The following is a 10520-nucleotide window of genomic DNA, read 5'->3' as shown; positions in this document are numbered from 1 at the left end:
TAGCAGTCTCCCCATTTTATTTTATTTTTTTATTCTTACTTTTTAACGTTTTCATCTTTAATGAAATGACTTTGGAAATAACATTCATTTCCATGAAACCAATACTACAGTTTTCGGAGTCACAGTAAGATACACAGAATTACATCTGTAATTAATATGAATGCCAACATTTCAAGCAGTAATTTCTGTTATATGGCAAACAAAATCAAGGAAGCAACCGTCAAACAAGAGACCCATAGCTTCAGACAAGGCAAATCCCAGGACAGCGTATGAGAACAGCTGCTGCTTCAGCGAAGGGTTTCTGGCAAAACCAATGATGAGGCTGCCAAAGACTGTTCCAGTAACAGCACCAGAATCAGCCACTCCTACTGCTGCAGCACCTGCACCAGTAAAACTGGCTGTAGTATCAATGTCTCTGCTGAGTGCACTGGTCTAAAACTCCCTTTGGATTAACTGAGACACACCATTCTGGGCCCAGTTAAGTACTGAAGAGCCCTCTCCAGTCCTAGCCTCTGGTCGAGATAACACTGATGCAGAAATTGGTCTGTATGCAACTCTGGATCCAACTTGGATCAGAGCGGGGTGCAGGCGAATGTGCACAGGCGGACATCTTGCACTCTTCAGGGCAGCTGGAGGACTTGGTTGACAGGCAACGTGGGCTCCTGTCCTGCTTCCTCTCTTCCCGGGAGGTGGCAGTGGCCGTGGTGGTAGAGGTCAAAGGAATGGGGCTCCCCATTTTGAAACAAAGTCAACAGCAATTCATTGAGTCCATTTTTGTGTAGGAGGAAGTCAGCTGTATCCTTCCCGGCATCCTACCTGCCCTCACACTGATACGGACTAGGCTTAGGCTCCCTATTATAGAGAATAAATTATAGAGAAAAAAAAGGCACGGAGCAGGGAGGGCTCCTCCTTAACATCAAAGAGCTCCTCGGCCACAGAAGGTTTCCCGTTGCACATTTGGTCGCCATCACAGCAAGAGCTGAAATAACTCATACAAGTTATGTAGCATCTTGCAGAGCGCTGGGCACAACTGCATGTCTGCTGGGTGAATCATGCATGAATGAATGAATTTAGCTGCTTCCCTTAGACAGTGCTTTCTACTAGGGAAAATCAGGAGCTGTCCTTGCCATTCCAAAGACTGGATTTCTCCAGGGGCAGGTGAGAAAGACAAGGGAGCTAATACAGAGTTCCCTCTCTGAGTGAACAGTCAGATGGTCTTCCTGGCTTTTAAGGGAACATCATTGACCCTGACTGACTCATAAACAGAGAAAAAAGGATTGATGAACTCGGCACCTCTGGGCTTCGTCTGCTTTGACCTTGGGTTAGGACCTGAGATCAAGAACAAATCCTATGCTCTTGTAATCCATACCCCTAACTTTCCTTCTGTTTGGTGCTGTGGTTAGTTCCTAGCATCTTTATTCTCAAAGAACGCGGCACAGAAAGTTAATGTCAACATGAGGAAGAAAGATGGTCCTTTCTTCTCAAGAGTGTGCAAAGCTATTTATGCCCTGGGCCTGCAGCACAGGGGCCATACTGGCTCTGGCCCAAAAGGCCCCCAGGGTGGCAATGCATCTTTATTCTGGCTTGCTCTGGGAGCCAAAGCCCCAGGAAGCCCAACTCTCTCTGCTCTGGGGGACTCTTCCTAGAATTTGACAGGGAGGAGATGGTCTCATCTACAGTTTCTCAAAGTTGCCATGATTGGCATTTTGAATGGAACAACTTTGTGCTGCTGGAGATTGCCCTGCACATTGTGAGATGCCCACTAAATTCCAGGGGTGCCCCACAGTTGCAGTGACTCTCCCAACACACCACGCACACACACACACACACACACACACACACACAAATTTCCAATACTGCCTGGAGGGGTAGCCTGACCCCTGGCTGAGGGCCACTGGGCTGGTAGCGCCCTTACGTGTTTGAGAAACAGAAGACCCAAAGGTTGAGTGACAGGTCCAAGGCTCCCCTCTCAGATCTGATGATTTCTAGTCCAGCTGCTCTTGAAATGATGGATACTCATGCAAACAATCATGGGATGCCACAGCACCGCACAACCTCAAAGCAGATAGCCAGCTGTCTCAATGGCATAGAGAAACCGCGGCACAGAGAGAAAAAATAACCCCACAGTGACCCGAGAGTGAGCAAATGCGAGGGGGGGGGGCCAGATTCCCGGAGGATACATTTTCCTAGGTCCTGCTTAGCTTAGTAAGTCCCGCTGCCTGGCTGGTAACAGGTCAACGCAACAGCCCCCTGGCAGGTGGGGCTTTGTAGTTACCAGCATCCCAAGTCAACATGGAGGCAGGGTAGCTCAGTGAGAGCCAGCCCCCTGTCTGTAGGTTAGAGCCGGGGAAGCCAGGGGTCCAGCCTTCATCTCAAGTCTCCGGCGGGCTCAGCGGGAGTGGAGGCAACTCTATCACAGGCTACTGACCCCTTTCCGGGATCCTCGCAGTCTCCGTTGGGATATACGACTGTCAGTGCCAGATGCTCCTCAGGGTCCTGGAACTTATCTGGAACACAAGAGAAGGAATCACCCAATGAGAAGATAAAGTTTATGAGCGGGTAAGCTGGGAATGAAAGGGAAGGACTTGGCCCCAGTGACTATCTACTTTAAAAACACAACAAAATACGTAGCGAAAACCTTAAAAATGTACATACCCTTTGACCCAGCAATTCCACTTCTAGGATTTTATCCTAAGGAAATAATTAGGAATAATTAGTGGAACTGCTCCAGCCATCTTGCTACCAGCCTACGGATGAAACAGCACTGAGGACGGCCCAGCAAAGAGAAGGAAAAAACCTGGGTCCTTGAAAGTGTTGCCGGACCCCTAAATCAACCAGCCCTGAAACTGACTCCACCTCTAGACCGTCTTTTAGGTGAGATAATGAATTCCTTGTCTGCTTCTGCTAGTTTGAGTCATGGTTTCTTTACCTATAGCTGAGAGCATCCTAACTGATTCGATATCTGACAAAGGGATTGGCTGAGTAAACTGTGGCTCAGTCACATTATGGGATTCAGGCATTAAAAATTATGTATAGGGCTTCCCTGGTGGAGAAGTGGTTAAGAATCCGCTTGCCAATGCAGGGGACATGGGTTTGATCCCTGGTCTGGGAAGATCCCACATGCCGTTGGAGCAACTAAGCCCATGGGCCACAACTGCTGAGCCTGCGCTCTAGAGACCGCAAGCCACAACTACTGAGCCCACGCGCCGAGAGTCCGTGCTCCTCAACAAGAGAAGCCACCACAATGAGAAGCCCGTGCACCGCAATGCAGAGTAGTCCCCGCTCGCCACAACTAGAGAAAGCCCGCACGCAGCAACGAAGACCCAACGCAGCCAAAAATAAATAAATTAATTAAATAAATTAAAAAAAAATGATGTATAAAATTCCGTAGGACTAAACACACACACACACACACACACACACACACACACACACACACAAACACACACACAAGTAAAATTCAGGAAATCTGAATAAGGTCTGTGGATTGTTTCAATGTCAACACCCAGGTTGTGATATTATCCTGTAGTTTTGCAAGATGTACATGGGGGAAAACTGGGCAAGATGTACACAGGATCTCTTAATGTGATTTCTTACAACTGCATGTGAATCTACAATTACCTCAGAAAAAAAAAAGGATGAAAGATGTTGACGTATAATTATCGCTGTGGAATACTGCACAATCACAGTATGTTATTGATAAAGAAAGCAGATTCTAAAACAGTGTATGTAAGTGTATGTATGTATAATCTGCTATTTATTATGTATATTATAAATGTTTATGTATAGTCTGTACACGCAATTTGCATTTAATACATTCACTTCTACATGAGACTAAACAATTTGTTATATGCTACAGAGAGAAGTGATCAAAGAGTTACATAAAGCTGTTTATGGGGACTTCCCTGGTGACACAGTGGTTAAGAATCTGCCTGCCAATGCAGGGGATACAGGTTCGAGCCCTGGTCCGGGAAGATCCCGCATGCCGTGGAGCAAGTAAGCCCCTGAGCCACAGCTACTGAGCTTGTGGTCACAACTACTGAAGCCCATGTGCCCTAGAGCCTGAGCTCTGCAACAAGAAAAGCCACCGCAATGAGAAGCCTGAGCACCGCAATGAAGAGTAGCCCCTGCTCGCCACTACTAGAGAAAGCCTGCGCGCAGCAACGAAGACCCAACGCAGCCAAAAAAAAAGAAAAAAAAAAATGTTTATGATTCCTTTGCTTTTTTTCCCCTTTAGTTTCCAGATACATCCAAAATGATGATGGAGAGATTGAAGTTAACATTTCTGCAATTAAATATATTAAATATATGATGCATTTTGCAGATGATTTATATATTATATAGAAGTGAATTTATTAATATTTAAATAGTACAAGGCAATATAAATAGATAGCTAGATAGACAGACAGACAGGATGGTCTACCCAAATTATAGTTACCTCTGAGTGGGGGAATTAAATGAATGATTTTTAATATTTGTGTTTCTTCTTTTGTATTTTTTGAGCTTTCAATTGTGTAGACAGAATTCTAAGATAGCCCCCAAGATTCCCATTCCTTGGTGTACTTATCCTGCATAATCCCCTCCTTTGAGTGTGGGTGGGACCTGTGATTATGATGAGATAGTCATGCCATAGGTTTGGGTATGTGACGAAGGTGATGGGGAGTCACTCCTGTGATTATGTTATGTTATAGGAGACTGGAGATTCTCCTGCTGATGGCAGGAGCAGCTGCGGTGTAGTGAGTGAGCCTGGGAGAGGAGACAGCTCAGGGCCTCTTGGAGGTGACAGCCAGCAAGGTGGGGACCTCAGTGCTCCAGCAGGGTGCAGTCCCCTCCTAGGTGGGCTCTGCCTCTGGTCTCTCCCTGCTCCTGCAGTCCAGTCACGTCCCTACACACCGTAATCAGCGCACACCCCTGCTCAGAAGTCGCCAGGGCTCCCCATTCCTGAGAGACTTGGGTCCAGGGCCCTGATTTGGCTCCAGCTCTCCTCTTCAGCCTCGGCCCTCACCAGTCTCCTTCTGCACCTCACCCCCAGGGCACTCTTGGCAGGGGTCCCTTTTCTGAGCTTGACATCGTGCTGTCAAGCCTTTGTTCATGGTGCTGCCTCTCCAAATCTTCCCATTTCTGTCTAAGAAAATCCCCCAACCTCCAGCTCAAAAGTCACTTGTTGGGCTTCCCTGGTGGCGCAGTGGTTGAGAGTCTGCCTGCCAATGCAGGGGACACGGGTTCGAGCCCTGGTCTGGGAAGATCCCACATGCCGCGGAGCAACTGGGCCCGTGAGCCACAACTACTGAGCCTGCGCGTCTGAAGCCTGTGCTCCGCAACAAGAGTGGCCGCGATAGTGAGAGGCCCGCGCACTGCGATGAAGAGTGGCCCCCGCTTGCCGCAACTAGAGAGAAAGCCCTCGCACAGAAACGAAGACCCAACGCAGCCATAAATAAATAAATAAAATTAAAAAAAAAAAAAAGTCACTTGTTAAACTCCCTGGATGCTCAGGGGAGACAATACGTTTGGCTCCAGGTGCCCCATCACGTATGTCTGGCAACTGTCTTCCAGCCCCGCCCACAACCCCTTCCTTAGGCAGAGACTCCTGGGGCGAGAGCCCCGCTGACCCAGCCTGAGTGCTGGCTGCCTGGGGGTCAAGGCACCTCACAGTTGCTCACCCTCATGCCCCGCACAAGGCAAGAGCTTCGCCAATGGTGGGCCACTCCATCCCTATGGTCCCCTGTGTGCACGTGACCGTAACCCCAAGCCCCCCTCAGGGTCCAGGAAGCCAGGAAGGCGACACACTCACCGTGAGCTGGGTCACTGGGGGAAGTGGCATCTGGGTCCTTCCCCCGGCTCCAGGGACCCCAGGAAAAGCATGCCAGCAGTCCTGGGAGGCCGGGTCTCTCCCAGGCTCCTTCTGCTAGAAAGAACACAAAGTCCCAGAGGCAGTGGGGTCAGATGGTGCTTGACACGACTGAGAGACTTTTCTGTTCAGCAAACCAAGAGCTTCAACTGCAACTGCCCTAGTTTTAACTGCCTGATTAAAAAAGAAAGATTCTGATTTGCAAAAGGGGGTGGGTTTTTGAGCTTTAAAAAAAAAAACAAAAAGAAAGACTGTTTTTATATATATATATATATTACCTCATTTCATCTTCGCAAAAACCCTACGTAGGTACCATGTTGGAGAAACTACAGTAACAAAAATGACATGAAATTAATTACAGTTACATAGCACCAAAGAAAAAACTCAAGAAGCAGTAATTCCCCCCCTACCCCCGGATTTTTAGTTCAAACTATTTTTTAAATTTTATTGAAGTTTAGTTGATTTACAATGTTGTGTTAATTTGGGCTGTACAGCAAAGTGACTCAGTCATACATATATGCTTTTATCATATTCTTTTCCATTCTGGTTTTTCACAGGATATTGAATATAGTTCCCTGTGCTATACAGTAGGACCTTGTTGTTTATCCATCCTATATACAGTAGTTTGCATCTGCTAATCCCAGACTCCCAATCCTTCCCTCCCACCACCCCCCTCTTGGCAACCATAAGTCTGTTCTCTATGTCTGAGAGTTTGTTTCTGTTTTGTAGGTATGTTCATTTGTGTCGTATTTAGGATTCCACATATAAGTGATACTATATGGTATTTGTCTTTCTCTTTCTGACTTACTTCACTTAGTATAATAATCTCTAGTTGCATCCATGTTGCTGCAAATGGCATTATTTCATTCTTTCTATGGCTGAGTAATATTCCATTGTGTATATATATATATATATATATATATATATATATATATGTACATACACACACACAATGTGATATATATACATCACATCTTTATCCATTCATCTGTCAATGGACATTTAGGTTGTTTCCATGTCTGGGCTATTGTAAGTAGTGCTGCTATGAACATAGAGGTGTATGTATCTTTTCGAATTATAGTTTTGTCTGGGTACACGCCCAGGAGTGGGATTGCTGGATCATACGGCAACTCTACTTTTATTTTTTTGAGGAAGCTCCATACTGTTTTCCATAATCGCTGCACCAATTTACATTCCCACCAACAGTACAGAGGGCTCCCTTTTCTCCATACCCTGTCCAACATTTATTATTTGTAGACTTTTTTGGGGGGGGCCACGCAGCATGTGGGATCTTAGTTTCCCGACCAGGGTTCAAACCTGCGCCCCCTGCATTGGAAGCGCGGCATCCTAACCACTGGACTGCCAGGGAAGTCCCTGTTATTTGTAGATTTTAAAATGATGGCCATTCAACTATTCTTGAAATGGCCATCAAACTATTTCTTAATAGAAATAGAATTAATCTTTTTTGATAATCACACACAAAACAATTACATGTCGATTCGAGTTTCCTTATTATAGTACCACCTCAGTTATCTGGGGATTACTTGAGATCCCTAACCATCTGGAATAAGGTCAGCTGGAATAAAGTTTTAAAAAAGGACTCCGGAGAGCCAAGACACAGAAAATCCTTTCTCATAATTCTTTACTTGGGGCCAATTTACTCTTAATCTGTACCCAATTCTAAAAAGATTGGGTCCTTGTTTTTCAACCAAAATGCATCTGAATTAAGCATAAACTGGGTAAAAGAGCACTACCAAGAGGCAGGCAACCTAAAAATATAAGAATAGCCATCAGACAGTGAGGAAAGAGATTGGAAAACTCTGCAAGTGTTAGCAAAACCTTAGTAGCATGAATCCATGGTGTAACCCACCGCAAAAGCCTGGAAGAAATTACTGGACAATGAGTTATAATTACACCCATGACCTTTAGTCATTAATGAAAGGTTTCATGTTCAGTATGTTTTGATAAAAGTACAATCGACTTTAATACAATATATAGAATGATTCCCTTGCAAAATGTTAAAAATTTGAAATGTTAGTGTTTAAAAAGAGGCAAGGATTCTGCATGCCAAGCAGGGTGTCCAGAAATGGGAATACAGTGGTGATTCAACTCACAAGGGAAAGTGACAAAACCATGTGGTAAGAGCTTGGAGAGCAGAAGCAGGTTTGGGGATTTCATTTGTGAACTTGCAAATGGGAGTGGGCGGGTCAGGGAAGGCTTTCTGGAGGAGGAAGTCCAGTTCTGAATGGTGAGATGGGATTGGTCAGGAAAAGGAGAATGGAAGAAAAGGCTTTTCTCTATGAGGCAACTGCAATGTAAAAAAAAGTTTAGGAGCCCAGAGCAAGCTTGGCTCTGGGGAATTAAAAGTTGTTCCCTGCGGGGGGGGGGGGGGGGGGATGAATTGGGAGATTGGGACTGACATATATACACTAATATGTATAAAATGGATAACTAATAAGAACCTGCTGTATAACAAAATAAATAAAGTAAAATTCAAAAAAAGTTGTTCCCTGGGAATAAGAGATGTCTAAGAGACAAAGGGCTCAGAGAATTTTCTAGGCACAGGCTCATTAGGGGACAGAAAAGTTTCCCCATGGGGCCAGGTCAGCAAAGGTGCTGGCAGCAACAATCCGAATGACAGTCCACCTCAGGACATTCTCCATGTCTTTCAGAATGCTGGTCCTTGAGTTTCAAATTTAGCTGGCTTCCTCACAGACTCAACAGAAGAGTTGTGGGAAGGGGAGGGGAAGGTTAGGGCAGGCTCCACAGCTGAGAGGAATGGTCTTCACCTAGGCAGGCCAAGCTGGCAGGTAAGTCTGTGACATTTGTGACATCAGAGGTACCAGGTCTCCTTGCAGGAAAAGCCCCACCCCCGACCCATGTAAGTCTGGCATCACCCAGTTGCTGAGTTAACACACCAATGCCCAGGGAGGCGGAACACAGCCTCTGTCATCATTAACTCTTTAGCAAGAAGGTTGGCAGAGGCTGGAAAGCTTGGAGGGCGGCAGGTGCTGGAGAGGAGTGGGGGGAAGGAAGCTAGAAGTGAAAAGATCACTCCAGCGTTGCCAGATCCAGCTGTACTTAACATCCATATTTTAATCTCGGGGCGCTGGAAACCTTCCGTAAAACCCTGTGTACCCGGATGGAGGAGATTCTGACCCTTTTGCTGATGGCAGCAGTCACTGGGGCTGGGAGAAGACCCTTACTCCCCTCCCCACACTTCAGGAGAGTGGGGAGGGAAGAGAGGGAGACACTGCAGTGGGTAGCCAAGAAGGACTGGGAAACTCTAGGCCCTCAGTCCCTCACATCCTTTCTCCCCTCACCTCCAAGTCCCCGGCATTTATTCCTTGCCTTCTTCCTTTGACCCCGTGGCGTTTCACGGTCGCGTCTCTAGCGCATCCCTAGCTGTGCGCGTCCTAGAAGCTCCTGGCACCGGATATCCCCCTAGTCCCAATTCTATCCTCCTCCCACCTTGAAACTGGTGCATCCCAAGGCTTTCCCGTCTCCTCCTCCCCCTCCCCCCCAACTCCAGATCTTTGCCCAGCTCAGTCCAGCCCTCTTTCCACCAACCTCCCCTGCCTTCTGCTTGCCCCCTCGTCTTTCCTAAGCACTCAGGATCCCATGCAGGATCCTCCCGGGACAGACTCGGCCCGTTGCCCAGGGCCCGCTCCGCCCTACCTGGGAGGCCTAGTGCTAGGCGCCTCCTCTCTCCCAGCCTCAGTTTACCTCGGTGTACCATGAGGGGGGCGCTGGCCAAAAAAGCTGGCCTTTCCCCAGCCGCCGCCCGCCCACGCCGTCCGGGACCTCGAGCCCGCTCACCTGGTCGCAAGGGCCCGGCGGCTTGCAGGGCCCTGCAGGCGGCCGCCTGAACAGTCAAGCTGGAAGCCGCGTGGCCGGGGCAGTAGGCGGCCGCCTGCACCGGGCCTCCCGCCTGGCGGCCGAACACCGTGCGCAGCAGCGCCTCCAGTAGCCGCAGCTCCGGAGCCACCGCGTCCTCGGGCTCCGCCTCGGCCACCAGCACCCCGACCAACGCCGCCCCGGGCCGCCGCCGGCTGCGCACGTCCCGCAGCATCTCCCGCAGGTGGCGCCGCGGCTCCCGGGCGGCCAGCGATGACGCGCGGCACAGCACGAAGACCAGCGGTGAGCGGATGGCGCGCGCCCGGGTCTCGGGCACCTTCTGCGCCCCCGGCGCCCCGGGCCCCGCGCCCTCGGCCGTCGCGCCGCCCGGCTTGCCCGCGGCTTGCTGGGGCGGGAACACCGCCCGGGCGAAGTCCCACAGCAGCGCGCGGCTCTGCTCGCGCTCCCACAGTTCGCCCACCAGCAACACCTGCCCGCAGCCGCCCGCCGCCTCCACCAGCGCCTGGAAGGGCGGCTCAGCCGGGCGCGCGGGCCGGGCAGCCAGCGCCTCCAGCTCGCGCTCCATGCTCGCCGCCTCCCGCCTTCTGCGGCCGTTGCAGCCCTGCCGGGCCAGCTGCATGCCTCTCGGGGCGGCGGCGGCGGCGGCGCCCGGGCCCGGGAGGACACGCCCCCGAGGGCTGCGCCCCGCCCGACCCCCGGCCCGCGGGCCGGGATCGCCCAGCTCCAGCCGGCTGCTGGGCCGGAGCGGAGGCTCTCCCCCAGGCCTCTAATGGTGGCGCCTCCCGCGGTCCCTGCGGCAGACGCGGGGAAACTG

At 49.7% G+C, this 10520-nt stretch overlaps 1 protein-coding gene and 1 pseudogene across 3 annotated transcripts; both read right to left on the bottom strand.

Moving 5' to 3' along the window:
• LOC103005847 (ATP synthase F(0) complex subunit C3, mitochondrial-like) lies at positions 1-711 on the bottom strand (annotated as a pseudogene).
• Positions 712-849: 138 nt separating this feature from the next.
• C8H2orf72 (chromosome 8 C2orf72 homolog) lies at positions 850-10316 on the bottom strand. 3 transcript variants are annotated; one of them, XM_057550679.1, is made up of 4 exons: positions 9668-10316; positions 5792-5905; positions 2656-2691; positions 2421-2507 (listed from the first exon to the last, which is right to left on the bottom strand). In XM_057550679.1, exons 1-3 carry the CDS (start codon positions 10269-10271, stop codon positions 2687-2689), a joined length of 723 nt encoding a protein of 240 aa, XP_057406662.1. In that variant the 5' UTR covers positions 10272-10316; the 3' UTR covers positions 2421-2507; positions 2656-2686. The 3 variants fall into 3 exon arrangements, with proteins under 3 accessions (XP_007184949.2, XP_057406661.1, XP_057406662.1); XM_007184887.2 differs by lacking the exon at positions 2656-2691 and having other exon boundaries at positions 850-2507; XM_057550678.1 differs by lacking the exon at positions 2656-2691 and having other exon boundaries at positions 850-2507; positions 5792-5902.
• Positions 10317-10520: the final 204 nt, after the last annotated feature.

Source organism: Balaenoptera acutorostrata, chromosome 8 (assembly GCF_949987535.1).
Source record: "Balaenoptera acutorostrata chromosome 8, mBalAcu1.1, whole genome shotgun sequence".
In the NCBI taxonomy this organism is placed as follows: domain Eukaryota; kingdom Metazoa; phylum Chordata; class Mammalia; order Artiodactyla; family Balaenopteridae; genus Balaenoptera; species Balaenoptera acutorostrata.
The sequence above is the reverse complement of the archived record's forward strand: the minus strand, read 5'-3'. Positions and strand labels throughout refer to the sequence as shown.

Coding starts and splice junctions, on each gene's coding strand:
- C8H2orf72 (XM_007184887.2), bottom strand. CDS start 10,271: ATGGAGCGCGAGCTGGAGGCGCTGGCTGCCCGGCCCGCGCGCCCGGCT. Junction 5,906..9,667: donor CGCCGGGCCCTTGCGACCAG/GTGAGCGGGCTC, acceptor TGTTCTTTCTAG/CAGAAGGAGCCTGGGAGAGA. Junction 2,508..5,791: donor CCCCAGTGACCCAGCTCACG/GTGAGTGTGTCG, acceptor CTTGTGTTCCAG/ATAAGTTCCAGGACCCTGAG.